At 41.2% G+C, this 24,588-nt stretch overlaps 1 protein-coding gene across 4 annotated transcripts in view; it reads left to right on the forward strand.

Annotated features, from left to right (window-relative positions):
* ARHGAP24 (Rho GTPase activating protein 24) overlaps nucleotides 1–24,588 on the forward strand; it is a 225,790-nt gene that overhangs the window by 57,296 nt on the left and 143,906 nt on the right. For all 4 annotated transcript variants that reach the window (XM_054202154.1, XM_054202153.1, XM_054202155.1 and 1 more), the window contains exon 3: nucleotides 24,034–24,121. In XM_054202154.1, coding sequence (XP_054058129.1) covers nucleotides 24,034–24,121 — 88 coding nt within the window. The remainder of the gene's footprint in view (nucleotides 1–24,033; nucleotides 24,122–24,588) is intronic.

A 24,588-nucleotide genomic window follows, 5' to 3' on the forward strand; every position in this document is an offset into this window, starting at 1 on the left:
ATTGAGTGTGACACAGATTTTTGTCTAAGACAAAGCCACGGACTCTGTCAGGGACCTGAAGTGGTATAATCGGACTATCTTAACCAAGGTAGATGAGGAAAGGCTTGGTGGATGAGGGAAAGGCTGGGGATGTTGTTTACCTGGATTTCAGTAAGGCCTTTAATACAGTTTCCCACAGCATCCTCCTAGAGAAACTGGCTGCTCGTGGCTTGGATGGGTGCACTCTTTGCTGGGTTAAAAACTGGCTGGAGGGCCGGGCCCAGAGAGTGGTGGTGAATGGAGTTCAACCAGTTGGCAGCTGGTCACAAGTGGTGTTCCCCAGGGCTCAGTACCGGGGCCAGTTCTGTTCAATATCTTTATCGATGATCTGGACGAGGGGAGAATGCACCCTTAGTAAGTTTGCAGATGACACCAAGTTGGGTGGGAGTGTTGGCTTTGCAGAGGGATCTGGACAGGCTGGATCGATGGGCTGAGGCCAATGGTATGAGGTTCAACAAGGCCAAGTTGCCAGGTCCTGTACTTGGGACACAACAACCCCATGCAGCGCTACAGGCCTGGGGAAGAGGGGCTGGAGAGCTGCCTGGCAGAAAAGGACCTGGGGGTGTTGGTTGACAGCCAGCTGAATATGAGCCAGCAGTGTGCCCAGGTGGCCAAGGCGGCCTGTATCAAGAATAGTGTGGTAAGTAGGACTAGGGAAGTGATTGTCCCTCCGTACTCGGCACTGGTGAGGCAGCACATCAAGTACTGTGTCCAGTTTTGGGCCCCTCACCATAAAAAGTACTGTGTCCAGAGAAGGGCAGTGAAGCTGGTGAGGGATCTGGAGAATAAGTCTTATGAGGAGCGACCGAGGGAGCTGGGGCTGTTTAGCCTGGAGAAAAGGAGGCTGAGGGGAGACCTTATCACAGTCTACAACTACCTGAAAGGAGGTTCTAGAGAGGTGGGGGTCAGCCTCTTCTCCCAAGTAACAGGTGATAGGACAAGAGGAAACGGCCTCAAACTGCACCAGGGGAGGGTTAGAATGGATATTAGGAAAAAATTTTACACTGAAAGGGTCATTAAGCATTGGAACAGCTGCCCAGGGAAGTGGTTGATGCACCACCCCTGGAGGTATTTAAAAGATGGGTAGAGATCGTGCTTAGAGATGTGGTTTAGTGATGGTTTTTGTCAGAGTTAGGTTGATGGTTGGACTAGATGATCTGAAAGGTCCCTTCCAACCTAGGCAATTCTATGATTCTAAGATAAGACTTTTTCAAAGGTATGTATGTCAGCTGCATATGTAGAAAAAAAAAAATCAGGTAAATTAAGTCACCAGTGTTAAAATAGTTGAGACACTGATTTTTAACCTAGATGGAGATTGTCATTGCAGGAGCAATTGCAAATGCTAGGCTCTGTCATCAGCAAGATGGGCAAATAAATTCCCCTCTCCTCCTCCCTCCCCATGCCCCCCCGCCCCCAAGATTTTATAGTAAGTTCCAGGAATTACATTTTTGTTGTTGTTGTTGTCTGCCCAAGGCCTTCAGAAGAAGGAGTGAAAAGTTTCATGCATTGAGCACTTGCATGCACAAGCAACGCAGCCAGTCCTATGAAAATGAGCAGAGGAATGAAATTTTCTGTTCACCTGAAAGAACTTGGTGAAACTACAAAGATAGGTCCTACAAGAAACATGTTCATTTAAACCCATGGAGTATATTATGCAAGGAACAAAGCAGGCTGAGCTCCCAGTGGCTGCAGAGAATGGGGGCAGTGCGTCATATAAAGACTCCATGAAAATGGCAACTGTTCATTGCAGTCTGACTCAGTGTTATCCAGGATCACAATGGTGGAAACGGCCTTTTTAAACTTGCTTAAGAACACAGAGATCTGACTGTGTTTAGGATTGGGATGCGCTTGGTTGAATTGCATAGATGTCTTGATGTTGCCTTCAGTCTGTTCGTAACTGGCTGGTGAAAGCGTGCCAGAGCCAAGGAACACAAGTAGGGGGTGAGCTGGTGCTTTGGGATAATGCCCTCTTCCACACACAGCATGGCATCTGGAGGCTGTGGTATGGCTGCTGGTGATGACAGTTCTGTGCCAGTCACCTATGAGAAGAGCTGTAATCATTTTAAGGATAAGTAAAATGGCTTTTGTATTATCTTTAAATTAACAGTGAATTGAATATAAGTGCAGCTGGCACGGATCTGCAAACCTGCATTTGAGATTTCGTAGCTCTTCACTAGAGGATTTTTCTGTATGACGATTGTTTCTTTGGTCTGCATTGCTTATTTCACTTACCTGCAGGAGGGAACCATAAGTTTTGTGAGGGGTAAACTGAAAAGAAAACTTACTGTAATCTTGTCATTTCTAATTTCTTGCAAGAGTCAGTTAACTGCCCTGTCTTGAAAACATGAGTAAGGGCACTGTATCTTCAGTTGTGAAGTGAAAAAGGAAGGACTTCTTAGAACTTCCTATGAGACTGGAAGTGCATTATTACTACAGAGTGTAATGGTAAAATATATTGGACCTTGCACACTGTCCATGACTTGTATGGAGCTGGTGACACAGTGAAATAATATGTGTATCAAGTGTTTGCATATGGGCAATTACGTTAAGTGTTTTCCTAAGAGATGACATCTGTAGGAATTGCATAATAATACTGGGATTAATGCAGTCACTTAGCATGAGGCGGGGCCCAGGCAGCTCCCCTCCATCTGCTCTGGCTTTGCCTGCGAAGTTTATTGGTGGTGAGTGACTGACTCTTCCAGTATCCCATAAGCTGAATGGGCAGGGGAAAATTGCATGTGTGTGATGGAATAGTGCCAAATCCCTTTCTTTGCCAAATGTATCCAGTCATCTCTGGAAACGTGCAGTCTCCTAGTCCTCGCTTAGGTCATAGATGAAAATGGGCCTCTTCTCATGTGCATACTTTTATAGATATTAGCACTGTGATATTAGAGGCTGGTGGGTGTTTAGTTCCTGTAGATATCCCCAGCTAGGCAAGTACTGAGAATAATTAGCATTGTGCAAGGATGTCTTTCATGTGGTCCTAAGGCAAAAAGGACGTGGCTTTGGGATGTTAAGATGTTTGTTGCGGGAACCCACCCACTTCTTGTTTTCTTGTGTCTTGCATTGAAATATAAATCTTGTAAAGATAATTCGTATCTTAACCCTGTCGTTTTGCTGCTTGCTGTGTAAGTACTTTCTCATGATGAGTCTTATTGCTTGTTAATTATTTAATGTAAACACCAGATGTAAAGAAGGACCACCATGCTTTCTTACTCTGATACCATTGTAAAATAGACCACATGGACATATTTGTTTATACGCTGTAGTAGGATGCTGATGTCTACCTCTTTTTCAAGAACCAATGTTACAGTCAGACACTCTTAAGAGGTTAATGTATTGGGTTTTTTTCTCACAACTTGATTTTTTTATAGGACTTTTAAGAAAACTACGAGGGATTTTTAAACAATACTGTGTTGCACTTAGCACTTCTCGTCACAGGATTGTTCACTTTTTTGTGTAGGCAAATACTGCTACTGTGCTGTTTTATCAGATTGTGAAACTGAGTGATGGTTTCTGCTTTGAGAGGGGAACAAATGAGATTAACATTCAAATTCATTAACTGTTTATTCCAACCTTAAACTTCTTCATAAGCTTTATGGAACTGTTGTGTATCACTTGTGTAGCATTTCTGTAAGGAATATATCATCCCCTATTGAATTCTACAGAATCATTTCATCAAACCATAAACCACAGGTTTTTTTACTAACTCCTGCATGAGTTTTCCAGAAGTGTCTCCCTTGTCCCATATCATTAAAACAAAGAAGGCGAGTGAGCAGGGGTGACAGCTCCCAACAGTTTTGGATCAAGAGAATAACAGTTCGAATACATTAGAGACAGCTGTCACCATTCATCATCTGCAGTATAAAATAGAGTTTGCTGGAGTAGAAGGGATGTCCTTGATTGTGGTGATGAGGCTCATGGCAGGATGCCTAAGATAACATAGCAGGAAGAAGGTCTTAAAAGTGAGGGAGCATTATTCTGCGTGACTGGCCACCCTGTGTGAAGGCAGCACGGGCAGTTGTCCAGGAGGTTGGATAACTTTTGGTGAGGTAGCCTTAGATAAGACTAGTTTTCAGCCATTACTCATAGTCTGCAGACTGTGAGGTGACTGCTGGTGTTGCCAGATAAATTGTAGCAGGTAATTGCTGTGTTTTATAAGGCAATTTTGATTTTGCTTCCATTTCTACTGCATACCAGAAGCTGATGTTTTCTCACCTGCTGTTACTTATTTCTTACTACGTTTACATTGACTTGTGAAAGACTTTGACTCAGTAGCCTGTGCATTTAGATTGGGAGTCAGATTGTCTTTTGCTTACTTAAAATTACTTACCTGAATGTGCAAATAAAACTTGAGATAAACTTGTTGGAGGCATGATTGATGAGTTTTCAGTGCTCAGTTGGATACACTGGCTATATGAAAAATGAGGCTTCTTTTGGGGACGAGTTGAATGCTTAAAAAAACCTACAGCTTGTTGCTTTATCATCTCAGCCCTGACACTGCAGTAGGTAATTAAAATACATCAATAAGGCATTAATGAAGGAAAAAAAATAATTCTTCATTTGAAGAAAGCACATGACCATATGGAAAGTATTCTGTATTTTAGTAAGGTTCTGTGAAACTGAACTAGAAAATATTCAATGTCTGCTGAGCTGCCTGCCATGTTGGCTAGCAGACAGAAGAACTTGAGTTTCAGCGATGGCTTGCATTTGGAGGAGAGTCTTTCAGACACTTGAATTTGCTTTTTTCTTAATAAAATGCACATTAGTGAAAATGGTGAAACTGTAGTAATAACTTTAGAGCCTGAGGCCTAAGGACAGGCAGTGAGTAGAACTTGGTCTCCTTTTTTATTCCTCAGCTTCTCTATGGGTAATGAGCTTGGCCTTGTGCAACGTTTCCTGGGGAATTTGCTTCTCTTTGCTTCTGGATATCAACTCCTTTGGCTGGTCATTAATCTCTGGGAAGTGTTATGGACCTGGAGCCTTATCACTTAAACGGAGTTCATCTTGTGGTTAGCTTTTCATGCTTAAGATGCTGTGTTTCTTAATAAAGTGTCTTTGGGGGTGGTTATTGTGAGTAACATGCCGATCGTAAGGAGTTCACATCTTCTGTTGGATACATAGCTAATGCACTGTAATAGAGTCTTTTATTCTGAATACATGTTGCTCTACACATATACGACACCTGTTTCATGAGTTGTGGATATCTAGTGAGAAGCTTAATTATGGATATGTCTGTCAAATTAGAAGGAATGAGACAAAGCCTGTCCCATGTCTAATGGTTTTCATTCATTGGCATGTTGCAGATGTTAAATGGCAAAGAGAGACTGAGCAGAAAATAACAGCCATTTCAAACAAAAATGTTGTGTTTCAGGTAGCACCAGGAAGTGAACTTTGGATGGTCTAGTCTTGGAGAAATAAATCATCTTCTGCAAAATATTTCATTATAGTTTGTTTTGCTGGAAAATTGATGGGAGTGGCAATGAGATGAAGCAAAAATGGTGGAAAAAGGAACCTGGGAAGCAGCTGAGGTGAGAATGAGTGGTGGTGCATTGCTATCTCTGGCCATCACCTCTGCTCTCTTCTCTGTGCAGGCGTCCGTAACAGACTCATATCTATTGGTTGTAAACAGCCACGTGGGGGAAAAAAAAAGTGGCTGAAAGATTTCAGGTGTCAGACTGAGCTAGCAGGAGAGTAAATTAGGTATAGATAGCCATTTTGTCATGGTGACAGAGAGAGGAGGGACCTAGAGGCATGCTTTGTGCTGTGTGCTTGGCTAGCACTATGTAAAGGAACAGCCAGATGGGTGCAAATCGAATAGCAGTGACTTGGGAAATTGAGATTATATATTTTGATGGCAGTAGCATGAAGTGCAGCACTCAATAATAGTGTCTTAATTTTCTCTTTACTTTTTTTCTGTGTTTTTGCATCACACTTACAATAAAGTATTAAAAAACTTTAGCAGCCGCAGAAGCCGTGTCATCACTGCCTAACTTAGCCAAGAAGCATTAGATAAATTTGTTACATAGAAGGAATACTAATAGAATAGGGAAAGTGCACAGATGTTGGCAAAATAATAGGGTTTTCTTCCCCACACAAGATACAGGCTGTCTTCCACCTTGCTCTTAAACACCAGAAAAAACTTCTGTCCTGCAGTGGTTAGCAACCCCCTGATGGGTTTTAAGTTTTTAAAGGTGTCATCAGAGGCTGGTGGCAGTCATTCTTGGGTGGCCACAGAGGAAGATAAAGTGGGTAGCCTCACAAGGACTCATTCCCCAAAGTGAAGGTGATAAACTGATAGCAGCGGTCCTGTTCCTTGTAATCTCCCATAATCTCTTGATCTTGTCAGAAGGGAGCACTTGTGCATTAGACTAATCATGGTATCAGGTCAATATCGAGTGGCCTGAGAAAACCAGCACTCCAGTGTTTTCCATCCCACGCTCAGTCTAAATGCTGAAATGTTGCTGTAAAAATTCCCAAACGATTAGGGATGGTAAGCAGTTACATGGTAATCGGTTTTGTCTACAGCTTGACCCTCGCACGCTGCTCTGTGTACTGTGACGGGCTTTTTTGATGATTTTTTTCCCTTTCCCTGTTTGTAGGGAATTTCAGCACTGTAGGAGGTCTGTGGCCCTTAAAAGGGCCCGTCATGACTTTTTTTCTCCCTTCCTTTTATTCAGTTGTACAAACGCCGCATGGTTCCTGAAGTAACGAAATGAATAGCTCGCAAGAGAGCCTCGTTAGTCTTTAAATGAAAATAATTGAGTTCTTTTAGCCTATTAGTGCTTAAGAATAGCCTTCTCTAAATCCATTACCTCTGGGATAAAAGCGGTATTTGCAGCTGAATAAGCAGCGTGTACAACTTGGCTTGTTGCTAGGGAAAGAGGCTTTCTTAGTTCCCCGCCAAGAGGAGTGGCTTGTGGGGTAGATAAAAACTGAATGACCTCAAACTGCATTCTTGAAATCGTCTTTACTCTTCAGTTGGCAGTCTGAAAGTATTTTCATAAGTGACTCTGGCTTTCTGGGGCTGCTCTCCTTCCCTTTCCAACTCGAACAGTCAGCGACGTGAGAAAAAAAAAAAAAGCCCCTCCTGCCTATCGGGGCCACATCTAGGAGGGCAACGCTTGCTGCAGGGGCTCCTCTCATCCAAGCGGAATGCCCAGACCCCTCAGCCACGCGTGGCTCCATCAAAGCCTGTGAGATGTGGGCAGAATGGTCTGTTAAACTGGCAGGCTTTCCCGTTCTCATCACTGCGGCAAAGGGCTGACTTCTTTGCAATGCAGAAGAGCAATGCAGAATACATCCTGGGAAGGCCGAAGTTCAGTAGTAAAACATGGAATAACTGACTGCAGGGAGTAAAATAATTTAGAGAACCTTCATGATTTTTTTTTTTTTAGTGTAGCCTTATCTCAGACCTCACAATTCCTGAAGTCCTGAGCTACTGATGGAAAGTATGCCGTGGTCCTGCCCCTGGATTTGGCAGCAACACTGTGTGGACTAACCCAGCAGTCTTGGTGGTGGTGGGCTTTTCTTGTTTTTAGTGGTTGAACCCTGGTTTTGGTGGACTCATTGATACTAGTCTCCATCAAGAATCATTCCAAGGCTGTTAAAATGAACCAGACAGTTTAAAAGTGTGTTGATAGGAGTCTTGCCAGAGTACCTTTAAACGAGATATTTAACGCTTTATCAGCAACGAGACACGTAAAAACACTTTTTGCTCTTTAACACCTGAAGTTTGTAACAACTGCACAGAACAACTGCAGTGGAGAAGAAACTGAGATGGTGCTGTACTGAGTAGTATAAGAAACTTCAATACAGTAGGTCCATGGCAGTGCCTTTATTCAGCTTGGGTTTATCAGATGGGTCCTTTTCCCTCTGTGGAAATGAGGACAGTTCGGTTTTAGAACTCATACTTTTTGAATAGCAAGTTCAGGAGTTGATACTGGATAGGTGAAAAAAGGGTAGTTAATAGTTTTTAAAAGTTTAAATGCCAAAAAGGGCTTGGCGGTTATTGCTCTGACATCCACTGTCTTACTTTCCAGTGTCTGTCTGTTGCAAAGATGTTGCACAGGACAGCAGGCACCACGACAGACTGCAACTCTCTTGATACTAGCATGTTATTAATAATAATGAGTGACAGAAGCCCCAAAATCCCTACAGTGTCTATTATGTGAGGCTGTGTCCTACCCACCCTTTGGATAGATGCTGTAGCTGTCTCAGTTTAATAATAGAGACAAGAATCCCACAAGGCTGATGGTGGCTGTCGTTCGTTTGACTGGCAGTCGTATTTAAAAGCCCTCTTGTCCAGAGATATCTTAAGTCTTGAATATATGGTACGAAACAGCTGTGTATCCATTAAAATGCTCTGAAACTCAGTGACGACGACTGCGTACCAAATATCAGACAGGAGCATTTGCAGGCTTTGGTACTTGCCTTGGTTTTCCTAGATGATAAAGCCATTTGTGTTCGAAAATAATTTTCTTTATCCTAAATTCTTCTCAGCACTCAAAGCTTTTTTAACCTTTGTGTAAATGGGAACACGAGCCTTTATCTTATACTCAGGAGGGAATTCATGAAATTGTAGTACAAATTTATGTTTCAAAATGAAAATCTACTGAATCCCCTGGAGTGAAATAATATCTTATCAGTTGATCTCTGCTTTAAAGAGGAAAAAAAAGAAGAAAGAAAGATAGAGGAAGGAAGGAAAAGGAAGAAAAGAAAGAATAGCTTCCCTGGAGTGATCATTGATACAAACTCTTCTTATGAGAAAGGAGGTGGTTTAGAGATGGGGGTTTCTAATTCGAAGTTGTGGAAAATAGCCTTTTGTTCCCTAACACAAACCTTGCTAAAAATAGATGGATATTGTTGCTTCAAATGAACTTGCCACTGTTTGTGTTTGAGTGACTATAATGTTCATCATCTTGCACTTCAAGGGAGCTCTCGGGCTGGAGAGCTTTTTTGTTCTGTTTGTACTAAGTGTATTCCAGGGGGTCCCACTTCTTGATCGGGGCTGCGACCACGGACTGTAGCAGTAGAAATGATAACTTCCTTCATTCTGCAGAGCTCCAAGCCTCTCTTCAGATATCTCTGCTGATGCAGGGAGAAAAATGAGTTTGAACCAAAGTTTTCTGCCTTTTAGGTTTAGGCTATCACTTGGTGGCTCTCTGTGTTGGACTAGTTTTTCATAGTATGCATACTTAAATGTTTGTGAGGCTAAATGGCAAGCATTTGTAAAAGGTTCCTAAGCGGGCTGGATGGGATGTGGGATGTGAGGCCCTGGTGTTCTTCCTCTGCAGTGGGAGTGGTTAACCGCTTTGTTGTTCCTAGGGGTTATGTGCACCCAGTCTCCCCTGACCTGTCCCACAGGAGGGATGTCTACTTGGGGTGCCCATTGGAAAAGGTGGGAATTGTGCCTGGCTTTTGTGCATCCAGATGCATACACAAAAAACTGAGTTTCTGAGTAAAAATGGGAAATCATAGCAGCATAATCCCTTTTCCTTTAGACAGATGTTTCCCAGGACAGCTGTTCAGTGAAAACCCTTGGAGTGGTTGAAATCTTGCTTTTCCATAAAAGCAACATTTCATATCAACCCCCTATCCAACTCCAAAATCTGCCTGTGAGTCTAGATGTCTCTTCTTGGATTGCTATGGGGCATGTTCAGAAGCAGTTCACCTGCAACTGTCTGCTTCACTTGGGTATCCCTCCAGCTCCATGAAATGAGTTAACCAGTTTGTGTTCCGTATTTCCTTGACAATTGTCAATTAAAATGTAAAAGTTACCAGAACTGGAATAGGAAACTAATGAATAGAGCTTCGAAGCTATAAATATGAGATGCTGGTTGTCAAAATTGATGCTAACGTTTTTACAACATAGTTTGATATAACAGTTAAACCGGCAGCCTTAATCAGGATGCTTTTGTGAACAAGATAATTTATCTCAGCAAATGCGTTCACATAAATGTTTTAAAATGAAAGGCATGATAAATCTGTCTAGAACCTACACACAGTAGAGCTGCCAAACCTGCCACCTGTTAAAGATTTTAATGAACTGTTCTTTATTTAACAGAAAAAGTCAAATTAATGCTGTCACTTGCCTTTGCTGAGACTTTCCTTATCTCAGGCACTCTGAGATACCGTTTAGAAAATGCTTTTAAGTGGAGCAACTGTGGTGTTTTAAGTAGAATTGAAGCAAACTGGTGAAGAAGACTATTAAATCTTAAATGTGGCTTTTGTAGAGCTCAGCTATGAAGCTGGGCTTTTTGTTCAAAGCCACAGGGAGACAGTGTTTTGTCAAGAGCTGAAGGATGCTCAAGCTCATGTTGTGCCATGAAATTAATGGGAAATTAGTTCCTTTGGGTTTTCTAAATAGAAGATGATGTTTCTCAGAGTAAACCAAAAATTTACTAGGATATTATACATCTTGTGTATGAGAAAGCCTTTGATTCCATTAAGCCCTGTAAGACAGGGCTTAGAGGAGGGGTTTTTTTTTTGCAGCAGAAGAGTTCACCCAAGTCTCCTTTCTGCAGCCTGTTTTCAGATGGGAATTAGATGTGGAGTATGTCAGACTTGAAACATCTGCATAAGGACAAATGCCATCCTGTGAGCCTGTAGACAAGTTACGTGCTGGTTTTTTACCACTGATGAGTTACGTGTGTCGCTTAAGGCCTTAGATTGGCAACAGTTTCCACATCAACAGTTTTACTGTGGATGTGGAGAACACTTCTGGCTGAGTAGATAATACTCAACTTCTAGTTAAGCTATGCAATGACCAGACTGAAGCTCTCTGATGTTGTAGAAGGGATGTAGAAGGCAGAAACGTACTAGAAAAAGTAAATGCAGTAGGTAAGGATGTAGAATAGGAAGGGAGAAAAGCATGAAGAAATTTGTGAGGTACCTAGGCAAATGGACACAGTCAACAATAGCCATTGGGTAGCAGCAGAGGAGTGGTAAAATTAAATCCTTAAAAAATAATACTGAAACCTCATTAATTACCTTCATTGTCTATTCTGACTTCAGCAGGCTTTGAAGTAGCCTGTTGAAACAGCCTTGAGCCAATGGCTCGAGTGTGGTATTGGAATTCAGGAGCTTTTCTGTTTTTCTTTTGGCTGAACTACATTTTGTCCCATGAGACAGAATAATGTGACAGTTCTCACAAGCAATTCTAAATTCGAGATACCCCCTCCCTTTTTCTTGCCATGTCCTTATCAGTACCTCGGTTTCCCATGATGATCCCAGCCTTCAGCTGTAGTCAGTGTGCTCTATAGCTCTGAGCATGCCAGAAAATGGGGCCACTTTTGGTGAGGCTCCAAAGTAAACATTTTTACTTGCAGATTGGTGGACTACCAGATTTGACATCTTTGCCTTGTGTTTTCACTTTGAAGAAAATATGTCTGCAACAGAAATAAATATGCATCTAAAAATGCTTAAAATTTCAGGAGCGCTCTCTCTTTGAAACAAGCAGATTCCAGAGCGTTGACAGCAGATGACTGGTATGAACTATTTTTTCTTGTTAGTTGGAGGAAAGGCCCCTTTTCAACAATAACTCCAGGCAGGGAGCAGTCCGGTGGCGAAAGTATTGGTGTGCTTGCCAGAAAACCTGGAGTTTTGTTTCTGTTCACCTGCTGTGTGAACTTTGTCTTAGCTTCTCCTCTTGCATAAATTGGTAGTTCGTCCTCTGTTTTTGTAAGGGATACTGCGGTCTCCTGCAGACTGTGAAGACCACTTCATGGTCATTTGTATTTTGGTAATTTATTAAAATAGCAACATGGAATCTAAACTATTTATATTAATGTGGTGTGGAACAGAGCAGCTGCCACAGTGCAGTTAATAATGTTGGCCTCCAGTCACCCTGAATCCATTTTTACTCTAGACTGTCTGGCACTCTGCAAGATACCCCCCCTGCCCTCAACAGGTCTGCAGAAAGCTTGCGACACTGTCTTATGGAAAAGCGTATAAATGATGGTTTTGTACTTCAATATGAAAACCCATAAAAAGGTGCAATAAACCCAAGTACCCAAGAATAACATCAGTTATTCTTGATGTACCTTTACAGAATGTTGTAAAATACCTTCAGTCTTATTAAGAGAAGTGAGTAAAAATCCAAATTACGAATATCTTATTTATTCTTACTGAAGTAAATGCTATTTTGAGACATCATAATCTTGAAAAATAATGACTATTTTTAAAAGACATCTTTAATTTAAAAGTTCAGCCTCCCTGCAGTCCCTGGTGAGGTCCAGGAGTGAGTCCTTCCGGAGCCTATTGGATATGGAGGGAGCAACTGTATAGCTCAGCTTCATCAAGGTTTTGGTATGGTCTCCCATAGTGTCCTTATAGTCAAACTGCTGAGATAAAGGCTGGAAAAGTGGGCTTTTTTTTTTTTTTACATGGTTAGAGTACCACTTCCAGGATGTGGTAGCCTATGACTGTATAATTTTCATCATGCACCTTGTAAATTCCTCCTGGAATAGCAAACTGGCCTTCTTGTCCTGGCTGTCAAAGGAGGTAAATAGGAAAGGGATTTCCAAGGGGAAACAATAGGTCAATTAAACTAGCACTGAGAGGATTTGTTTGTGGTGGTCCTTGAGTGGTTTTTGCATTATCCAAGGCTGATTTTGTGATCCAGATCAGTTCATGGTCTTGCTGCAACTTGACAGATCCCTGAATGCAGGGTGCGAGTTGAGGACTATGAAGAAACCATGTGTACACAAAAAACGTGTGTTCTGAACTTGTCCGGAGGTTAGGGGCTGTTGTGATCTATTGGTACTTGACCTAAACCAGCTCCCACTTAATCCTGCCTTGATTTTGTAATTATTTAAGTTAGGGGATATCTGGTACTCTTTCCTACATAGCTAGTAATTTAAGCGTTGTCCTCGAAAAACACATCCAATGATTGTATTCTGAGCAGACTTACATAAATGTAATGGAAAAATGGAAAACTTTTTTTTTTTGGTACAGTGAAACCTACAAGACCTGTATTCTACAAAGCTCCTCCATCCTTTCTTCCCAGCACATGGGAAAGCATTAAGGCAGCTATAGCACCATGCAGTAACTTCTGAGTGAACATAACAAGTGTTTGATTTATGTTGTCCCTCCAAAATTCCACCCCAAGTTGTGAAAGTATGTTTTAATTCATAGATATATTTATGTAGGTATCTATTTTGCCCAAGAGTCTAGTTTATAGAACACCTTCATCTTGCCAAAAGCATCGGCAGCTTTCCATAGCAAACTTGGTATGTTTATAAACCATGTCAGTGTTTTGTATGCTTGCATCCATCAAGTATCAAAGTTCGGTTCCTAAGGCAGCTTTTAATTAGCCAGAATTCTCTGCTTAATATTTAGGGTGCATAATAAAAATATTTAAAGATACTTTTCAACACATTACTAATACTTTGATTAAGAAACAGCTAGATCATTTGCAAAAGCTATAAAAGTGAGTGATTCAGAACAGTTATAAATTGGAAACAGTATCACAGAATGGAAGAAGCAGACTAATATGCTGAACTGAAGGTAAAACCTGGAAAAAAACTACTGTACACAAATTATACTGTTTGAGAAGTAATTTGTAATCAGTGAATCAGAGTTTTCCGGTTGTGTTAATTGTTCAGATAGCACAGAAGACATGACCCCAGTCTCTGTGAGATAGGATCACTGCTAATTAGTGTAATCCCTTAGACAAAGACAGAGTAGCTTACACTAGGTGCCGGAAAGCTGAATGAGCTATTTAATTTGTGTCAATGTGGTATTTGTAGTGCAGAAGCACTTATAAGCCGTGCTCGTAAAACATTCACTACATAGACAAAATATAAACAGTATAAATGTTAAAACAACAAGCAATATAGGCATTAAAAAAACTTGCAAAGAAAGATAACCCTTGCCATTAAGCTCTAAAGTTTTTCCATGAGAAACTAAGTTTTTTTTTCTTCAATAAAAAAACTGCAAGATGGTAACTTGCATAGGACAGGGAAACTCCACTGAGTATTCTTGCTAGCCAAAAGCCAACAAGAATATTTGCACAGGAAAAGAAGAAACGACTTCCTTCAGTGGAATCATATTCCCATTTCCATGTCTCTGTCTGCCACCTTTCTTTACTTATGCTGTAAAAGTTGCACTTTATGTGTAGTTTCTAGGAAATCTGCAGCAACTTCAACCTTCACTGCATGCTGACCTGTAAATGAATTGTCCTCAGGTGAGCTGCTTCGCCATATATAGCTTTCTGGAAAAAAAACCACCTCTGTGTGTTGGGCTTGGAAAGGATTTTACTTCTTAAATTCAACACGGAAGTCATAAAACAAACAAAAACCCAAATAAATTGATGTGAATCATCCCTTGTCTCAAGGCAAGAACAGTTTTATGTTAGTAATTCCTGATAGTTGTCTTTATCTGTATTTGAAGTGCTTCAGGGCTGAAGACTTCAGTCTCTCAAGGCTGAGCTCTCCAGTTGTTTACTATTTCTTCTCCTGTTCACACTGGACCTAGAGAACAAAGGTGGTTTTTATATATTTAAAAATTATTTCTCTTGTTTTGGTAGGTTTTAAAAGAGGCAGAGTAGTGTAAATTGTCATAAGCAAGACTGTTATTGTAAGCTAAGCCAATAAGAAATGCTGAAGAGAAGGCCCGGGTGGGTGGGGTGTGGTGCTGAGGGGAGGGAGAAAGATAATGATCTTAATTAGAAACTTTGAAATTGGTCGGTTATTTCTGACAGTCAGAAGCAGTCTGACCTCCACCTGGCATTTACCTGACCATGGTTTTAGCCCCTGCTGTTTTTCTGACTCTATGATAGGGTAACTGTGATAGTAAGTGGTAGTAAAAGGCGATTTCTTCTGGTGCTAAACTGGAGTGTCTGCAGGGTTCCTGCTGGTGGGTGTCGCAGGGTCCCCTGTGAACCTGCCGCGGACACCTGAGTCAGCTCCCTACCCTGCAAAGGCCTCTCTGGCAGAGTTTCCTGGGACTTAGAAATGGTAAAATCTTAATTATGGATTTCATTTGATTATTATTTGTCTGGGATTATTCTTTTTTTCTTTTAGTCCTTGATGATGATCTTCAGAAAAGGATGGCAAGCCGCCGCACTGGAGCACATGGGTTTTTTGGAGCAAATTGCTTCAACTCCGTTTGTCCCACTGACTAGCTTGGAGAGAGAGGTTGCGGTTTTTAGTGCTCTCATCACTTGTGTTGGTTTCTCTGCCTTCCCTGTGCTGGGTCTGCACCCACCTGCCAGCGCAGGGCCCCGGCTGGGCCTAGTGTTCAGGCTGGGGCTGTTTCAGCTCGGAGGTGAACAGACAAGTTATTTGTTGCTCCATCGGCTGTGCTCCAGGGTGACATTTACTCCTTTAAGTGTCGTGACATCTATTGCCTATATTCATCTGTCAGCTGTTACAGTGGGTCAGGTTTTGACAATCTGCTTTGAAAGCCAACCATAATTATCCGGCTGTATTTTTTCTGACAAGGTTGTAGTGTTGTTAGTGTTTCCACAGACTGTTTTCCCCCTAAATTAATCCTCCTGCAATGTGAAAGCATAATTCAGAATGAGAACCAGCAAAGTGCTTGATTATCATTAGCAGTTCTGGTAACTGAATGTTTTTCTGTCCATCATGAACTAGATCCTAATCCTTTCCATCAGCGGTGGGATTTAAACCAATTAGAGTGTATAAATGATATCCATTTGACCCTTGGAAGTGAGGCAACTGTGTGCAGTGACCACGGATTGCCCACCTCTTCAAAATAAGAAAGGAAAACAAAGATGTAATAGAAGGTTCAGGTTTAGGGCCTTCTTTTTGCCTCTGAATCTTATCTTGAAACATGTATAGTTCAGTATTTAATGACTGACTTGATTTAACCTGCTTAATCATATATGCTACATTCTCTCACAGTGTTGCTGTTTCTGTCAAGACTCACTGGAGAGCTCTGTATATAAATGAGAGGCCATACTTGAAAATATCATCTTTTTGGGGAATAATTGCATTGTTTTGGCCTAGATGTTCCCAGGACTAGAAGTCAGTAAATTTCCTTTGCAGAAGAGATCTATAAAGTAAGACTTGGTCCTCTGTGTTCTGATGCTTTGTGTTTTATTGGTTGGTTTGTTTTTTTTTTTTTCTCCTTGGGAAAACAGTTTTATCTAATAATAAGCTAAATTTCTTATTGAGCAGAGCTACTGGAAATAAGATTTCTCATAGCTGCCTTTTTCTTCTATAATTCAGTAATGCCCAGTCTCATGGTTGTCTATTGATCAAAATTTAATGATCATTACAAAGCCTAATTTTATCAAAACTTCCATGCATGCATCTAATAATGAGCTTAGCTTGTAGTCATGAGTCCTTAAATTCAATGCAGTCTCCAAATTTATTTATATGTCTCCTTTTTCTTTGCCTTCAGAAAATACCACAGGGTCCTTTCTGTAAGCGACACAGCAACTGCAGTGGGTTCCCCAGGAAGGCACCCTGTATTGTAGAGCTCCCACAACATCTGTCAGTCGCTGGGCCTTGTGACCTGTCCTGTCTGTTAAATGAGCTCAGTCCCTGCTCCCGAGGCACAGTCCTAATTACTCTTTCTGGAAGTGCTTGTGTGGGAGCAGGTGCACACCGCGCCTTCAGGCCCAAGGTAACTTTCAAGAGCGTTACTCGTGAATTGGCTCACCCCCTGTAACTATCTCCCCAGCTCCTTGTACCCCCCCTGTGACAAACTTGGGAAAGAAAAGCACATCGCTGGAGGAGGAGCGATGTTTCTGACAGAAGCTGGTGACATATAATTGGATAAGCTCATTCATTAGGGAGAAGCCAGGAGAGGGTGGGTAAAATAGAGGTGTTCAAGCTTCTCTAGATACCACAGTAAATCTGCTTTAGACAGGAAAGCTGCTTCGTACTAATCCAAGATCTGTCTGAAACTTTTTAAAATAGCAGGCAGAGTTTAGAGGTGGGAAGAGAGCATGTTCAGTCTTACTTTCAACGGTAAGGTAGAGGTTGGTGCTGGGAAACAGATTCAGAAAGAGGCAAAAGCTTATTAGGCAAAATATATATTATTATCAGGCAAAAGCTGAAATTATTACATTTCAGACATTGTCTCAGACATGGTTAGGAAATGGTCACTCTTCTCTCTTGCCCTTACTAGAAAAAAGAAAACCATGATGCAATATGCCTGTATCTAGCCTCTGGGGTTTTTTTTGGTATTGTGTTACAGCTTAACTTGGTATGAGCTTTCTTTCTCTCGTGGAACAAAAAAGGGAGTTTTTTCTAGTGGCTGCTCGAGCCAAGATTGCTTCATTCTTGAGGAGAGAAGTTTCTCTCAAGCAGAGAAGCACTCAGCCATTAAGTGAAATGTGTAGCAGGAGAGAAAGAGAGAAAAATCTTTAAAGAAACTGTAAACATATCCTAGTAAAATTGCCAACTCTGTCTCTCATGTCAGATTAAACGTTCTGGTGCTCATTGCCAAGCAAACAGTACATGTGGTATTCACCACCACAGAGGTGAATTTACTACTACTTTAGAAAATTAAGCTATGAGGTAGGTTTCAACATTTCCTAAAGGAAAAATCTCCTTTATACTCCTGTCTGCAGAATTTCTGAGAACTGAATGACAATTCTTGTTCTTTAACGGTAACAAGCTGGAGTAATGTGTTAACATAGTGGGGCATGACATAGGAAATGTCATAGAATCATACAATAGCTTGGGTTGGAAGGGACCTTTAAAGGTCATCTAGTCCAACCTCCCCTGCAACGAGCAGGGACATCTTCAACAAGATCAGGCTGCTCAGAGCCCCGTCCAACCTGACCTTGAATGTCTCCAGGGACGGGGCATCTACCACCTCTCTAGGCAACCTGTTCCAGTGTTTCACTACAGCTGTTGTAAAGAATTTCTTCCTTATACCTAGGCGAAGTCTTCCCTCTTTTGGTTTAAAGCCATTACCCCTTATGCTATCACAACAGGCCCTGCTAAAAAATTTGTCCCCATCTTTCTTTTAATTACTGGAAGGCCACAGTAAGTTCTCCGCAGAGCCTTCTCTTCTCCAGGCTGAAAACCCCAACTCTCTCAGCCAGTTCTCATAGGAGAGGTGCTCCATATCAAATGCAATGGAATTTATGCCAGGAAAATGTATGCTGTGTATTGACTGAATTTTGTCCAGCCAAACCTGTTTCTTTTGTAATTTCTCTGTCCTCCTCAGTCTTCATCGTTGGCATGTTACACATCAAAAATGTTGTCATATTACACACACTAAAATCTGAATAGTCCCCCCCCGCCTTCTCCTGGATGCCTCAAATAAGATAGCGCTTGTGGTTCTTTCCCTGTGCATACTGCAAAACTGTAAATGGCTGCAGTAACTGCAAGACAAAGACTGCATCATCTCCTGTGGTAATTGTACTTCTTCCAGAGCTTTCCTTGCTTAAGTGGTATAAAAATCCACTCTTTTATAATAAAAATTAAAAAATCTTATTATCTTATAATAATAAAAAAATATTATAGGAGAACATCTGGTTCCTTCATTCTCTTATAATTATATCTTGTATTAACATTTCATTATTGACCTCAGTATAACTGGATTTCTGCCTGTGCTATAAATTTTCCTCCTCACCTTGTGTGGATTCCTCACAGTGCAAAGGGCTCTCTTGGACTTGAGTTAATCTATTTTTGTGATAGTTCAAAGGCAAAAACAGTAGTTATGTGAGGAATGAGGATTTATAGTTAACTGATATCATTTACTTGCTCACTTTATCCTTCTTTGCTATACATCACTTGTTTAACAATTCACAGTACATGTACACGTCCGTATGTACATGTAGAAATTTATATGTATGTATGTGCATACATATCAAGTATATTATTTAATCTGGGTTGATTAACAGGCTTTACTGTGAAATACCGTGGATGCCTTTCAGGCTGCGACCTTGTAAATACTAGTGACGCTGAGAGTACTATCCACTAAATGTAGTATTTTTCAGCCAAAGATACCATCCAAGTTGAAGTGCACAGTTGTTCTTAAATATGACACTCCAGACTTGCCAGAAACAACAACAGCAACAAAAGAAACTGTACAACAGCGCTGTGTTGTACATGGCTAAGTCATTTAACAGGCATGTGTACCCAAAAATCCTCCCCATCAGTTGCCTCGTTCCTAGCTGATGACCGTCCTGCCTCTCTGAAAGCTGATTCTTGTCTACCCTTTCCTCCCTCTCTGAGTAAACCTTTTATAAGAGCCGTGAAGTAGTTCAGTCTGGCACCATCTAGGGAGGGAGAGGACTTGGCATGGGGAATAGTAGTTGATTGCGGGCTGCAGACCTTCTTAGCACTGTTTTTGAGGAACTTTTTTCTTCTAAGGGACAAAGTCGAGCTGATTTGTGAGCCTTCTTGCAGAGAGGCATGAGTAGCTGGGCTGTGTTTGTTCAGGGGCTGCACTCTGGCGGGGTTAAAATCCTGGAAACTTTTGCTGCCAAACCAACACAGCCACTTCTGTGTCGTGGTTAACGAGTTACCCAACCTCTAGCAACAGACAAAGAGGAAGAAACTATGTGAAGATCCTCTAAGTTAATTGAAACTTTTCAGAAGTACCAGAAGAAAAATCCTGGGAAGAGTTTCCCATGAAACAAGAAAAACAGATATGTAAATGCAGCACTTCTCTTGAAAGCTGAAGTAGAATTCAATGATCTCTGATAAATCATCAAAGTTGGAAGGGCAAGAAGAACATCTGATATAACTGCTGATACTGTGGACTTCTGAAGTAACTTTTTTAAGGGGTGGCAGGACAAACTGTGAGCAAGCAAATAGACCAGTTAAACCTTGGAGAGTTTTATTAGGATAAATGCTGAATACATTATTTTGGCAAGAAAGCAGTTAATTTCCTCATGTATCTACATGCTTTTTGAGTAAAATCCATACAGAGGTATTGAAAATCATGTAAGTGTCTTCATAGTTGCCAGTCAGCATCTTAAAGGCATGGGAATTCGTCGTATCATAAGCTTTCTCAGGGAAAACCTGGTATCTCTTAAACACAGCTTCAGAAAACGAAGTTCAAACAAGGCTGGGGAAAGTATAGCTGGGGAGGAGTAATGGGAAAGAGAAAGCAAGAGGCACAGGGTTGCTTCACTGTTAGGGTGTTACACAGAGTGTGCAAAACAGAAATAACCATCTCTCAGTTGGTTGCCATGAAACACTTGTGTGGTGGCCATCCTGTCTCCTTTTTCATGCTTCCTCGTGAAGTTCAGCTGTGAATGGCGCTGAAAGTGTTGCAGGGGACTGTTGTGGGATAAAACATCTCTTTGCGCAAGACTGTAATGCTGTTGACTGTAATGTAAAGTAGATTTATGTCATTGCTGCTGCACTGCAGTATTTTATCCGGCACTTTGTTAACCAAGTAGTAATTTTTCTTCAGTTAAAGGCTGCATATTTGCAGATTTATAATTTTAACAAAAATGTTGTTGTTTTGCTATTTAGGTGATCTTTGGTTTGAAGCAATAGTGTACTTTAGTGAAAGCCATGTGTGTGAGAAGCTTCTTTGAAAGTGGGCTTGGTACTTGGTTAGGGAAAAGGCTAATGCTTCTTGAGCAACCCAAACTTCTCCTTCATCCTATGAGTCACCCTCAGTGCTCAGCTAGAGAAACAGAACTGCGCTGGTAAGGACAGAATTGCTGGAAACTGAAAAACAACCCGGGTTTATCACAGCAGGAGCTCTGTAAAATGCTGCTGACCTGGTGGAAGCACAGACTGCAGACAGAATGGCAAGGGGAGGAGAAGGGTCTTGGATCAGGGCCACATTTTTCTCCCACTCCCATTTTTCTATATTTCTATAGCCTGTGTCTTGTTCCCTGCCAGCACCATGGTTTTTTCTTTCTTTTTTTGAAAGCAGGATATTAATCTGGTCCAATCTTTAGTCTTATGTTGAGATGTTTTTTCAAACAGTTTTGAATGATTTGTATGGTTTGATATGAAGAAATGTGAAGTTTTCTAATTATGGAACATTTACATGCACTGATACCCAAGTCAAAACATGTATTTCCTCTGGAAAACACCTTCATCCTTTATGTGCAAATTACTATCTTGTTAGCTATCTTAGACCATATAGTTGGTTTTCTCTTGTTTCCCCCTGGAATTAGAGACTCAAGGGGAAAACCAGCGCTTTAGCTTGTTGAAACTTTGCAGCTCTGTGATAGTCCATGCTCTTTAGATTATCCAAGCTGTAAGGATGGGCCACATGTTGCACCTTAAGGGCCCAGAAAGACAACTGAGCCCGACAAGGGGCCCGACAGTGATGTGGGGACTGGGGTCCCCCTGCTCGTATCAAATACCCAGCGGCCGGGGCTGTGCCACACGAGGGGCCGCGGGGGTTTTTTTTTTTACAGTACAAATGTGTTCCCTGGCTGTTGGCCTGCTTGTGTGAAACAAACTGCTGAGAAACTTAAGCAAAGGGACACTCCAGATAGCCTTGGTACAGTTATGTAGATAACTACAAAACTTAATGAAGAGGAAGTGTGGCTGTATGGTGGGTGTGAAAGCAGACAGAATGGGAAGTGAAAGAGCTGCAATTGCTCTCTTAGGCTTTCCCCACTAGTCTGGGACATCCAGGTGCATGTTGCACAAACAAAGCTATTCTCTTATTGAAAAAAAACCCCACATAAATGTATATTTTTAAGTATCTCACATGCACCGATGTTTCCAATAATAGTTCTGAAAATAGACATTAAAATAAGATTGCCGTTTGAGGACGTGTTTTCTTTTTATTCCACAGCAATGTTCTGTATGGTGTTGCTGTGTGGATTTCCTTCATATAAACTTAACTGGCATGTGTGGCGTTAGGCTTCACATCTTAGTAGTTGAAATAGGTTTCGTCTATGAAATGAAGGTGCTAAGGTTATAAATATTATGACTGTTTTGTTCTTATGTTCTCAAAAATCTGTCGTTAAGACAGCTCACTGTAAAGGCTTTTACATCAAAGAATCAGAAAGCACCGCATTGTAATGAGACTGCAGCACGTCTATCGCTAATGAGTTGACAGCAAAGTTGAATGCAGTTTTCATTTACTGTCTCGTAAATTGATTTTAGTTGACAGTGCTGTAGGCTAGGTCTCTTTAATTTTGTATTTTTGCTTAATTGAATAGCAAGACATATAATTAGCGTAAATATGTTGTATGTCTTCACTGACACAAGTTCCCAAGGCAGTGAAATGTACTCCAGCGTGAAGACTCTGATCTGCTTGTCCTGTGTGCTGGGTGGAGCTTTTTTTAGGTAAAACCAGCTCCAGCTGGAAGTTATACCCGGCAAGAAAATTATAGCAGTCTTAATGGCCTATTACATGTGACATAAAATACATGTAGTTAAAAATCTTTTTTAGATATTTTTATTCCTGGTCTGCCATAATTCTCAGAAAAACTTATTCCATATATTTGCTGTTTTTTCTCCAGCTGTTATATGAGAAGTTGAGCTATTTTGTGACAGCTTTTCCCATTCATATAATCTTTTTTGTTTATGATACTATTCTTACCTAATAAAGTATTTCACAGAAGGCTTTGGTGTGTGACAACTGTTAATAGTCGCTTCTTGTAGCAGGAACGAAGGAAAATAGCTTCCAGTAGAGCTATTGGACCAAGGTACTTAATGGTTATAATGCGTCTGTATATGCAGCGAGTAGGGAAAGCTGCCGACAACTGCTAATGCTTGCTGCTAATACCACCTCAGCAGAATACTGTTCTGTTTCATCTCTTTTCAATAAAAAGTAACATAGTGTTTCATGCAGGTGCTTTTGTATGATCTGATAAAATATCTGTGGACCCTGTCTTCGGCTTCCGCTGGCACAGCATACCTGCTGGCAGACAGCAATATACGGGCAAGTTGGTTTAGAGCTCAGTCTCCACATCAGATGGTACAAATACTGATTTTTGTGAAACATTTGTTACCACTTTCTTCAGGTGACTTTTTCCTGTTGATTTGTAAGATCTTTGCAAGAAGACTATAACATTCTGCTTGTCTTGCCCTCCTAATAATTGTGAGTGTTTCTGCTTGTAATGAAGGTTACAGGCCATAGCAACAAATACTGCATATCAGAATTGATGTTTTTCCTTTACTGCTGTTTGGGTGAGGGGTCTGACAGGTATTTAGAAGCAGCATTTGGTGAAACCACTATGGAAAATGATGCTCCATGTTGGATTCAATGATCCTTATGGGGCCCCTCCAACTTGAGATAGTCTATGTTTAAGCCGTGTAAGTTATGTAAGTTGTTTACTTTGGAGATAGGGGCCCTGTTACACAGTAGTTGGAGAATATTGGTAAGTAAGTATTATCTCCAATTAACAGTGATAGAAAGCTCGTACCTGATACAATTCCTAGGATGCCGCTCTGAAATTGGCTCTGGACAGCCGTCCCATCATAATTTCACTAAGGACTGCCTGCTAACTGAGGAGGAAATAGTACTAGGAGGGGCTGTAATATCTGAAAATGAAAAAGAGCTCTGAGAGGAAAGGGGTGGCTTATCTATCCGAAGTGACAGCAGGGCAAAGAGGGAGGAGGGGGCAACGTTGGTGGAAGTGGGATGTTTTCTCTGTACTGATTCCCTGGGATGCTACAGCAAAAGGGCACAGAGCAGGGACTGGGTATGCACACCACAAATTGAGGTTATTCTTCTGTACGTGTATCCTTTGGCTTTAGCCAGGAAGCCTGGCTGGTAAGTTCATCTGCCTCACACATGCAACTTCATAGCTTTTCACCAACAGGGTCAAACTAGCCCTTTCTTTTAGTCCCAATTTTTCCGTGCAGCACAGTGGAATTAGTACAAAAATCTTCAGAGTAACAAAACCCCAAGAGATGTAAAACCCTAAAACCACTATTGAAGGCCTCAGTTAATTAAGGGGATCTATGATGTTGGCTTTTGGGATAATCCCTCCTCAGTCTCACTTTGGAGGTCAGCTGCCCTAGTGCAACGCCACATATTTATGTATAGCCCAGTCAAAAAAGAAGTGTCAGTCTATCAGAAGCATGGTAGCAGTTTTAATCCCATGTTTGTTGTTGTTTTTTTCTTTAGGGTACCATCTTTCTGCCCGGTAACAGAGTAATTGAGCATTCCGGCAATGAAGAAAGTCCAGGAAAGTTCCTTTTTGAAGTTGTTCCAGGTAGGATATTCTACTCCATGTAAAAAGTCTTTGCAGTTTTTTTCTCAGTGACAAACGGCCACATCTGTTCTGCCAGAACAGAAGCTGAAGATGATCAATGATTCAATTTAAAGAAGAAAAATGGTTAATTTGTTAATACTTTCATTCCTAATTTTTTCATTCATCTCCAGGCAACGTAGGAAAAGGATGTGTCAATGTAAAGCGTGATTGTTCACAGCAAGGCGCTGGGCCACTGAGTGGCGTAGTGACAGTACAAGTGTATTTGGTACTTATTTTAGATTATATTGGATGTTATGAAGTAGTTGTTGCATTTAGTGAGACCACTTATTGCCGAGACTATAGGCCTGACACTAGATGCACGAACAGCCAGTCTGCTGTAGGTCTGGCCACTTTCAAAAGAACAAAGGAATCCATAACTTAGCATCAAAAGCTTATCAGTATAGCACATGGGCTTGATGACATCAGTA

The sequence above is a fragment of the Rissa tridactyla genome, chromosome 5, assembly GCF_028500815.1.
Source record: "Rissa tridactyla isolate bRisTri1 chromosome 5, bRisTri1.patW.cur.20221130, whole genome shotgun sequence".
Lineage (NCBI taxonomy): Eukaryota > Metazoa > Chordata > Aves > Charadriiformes > Laridae > Rissa > Rissa tridactyla.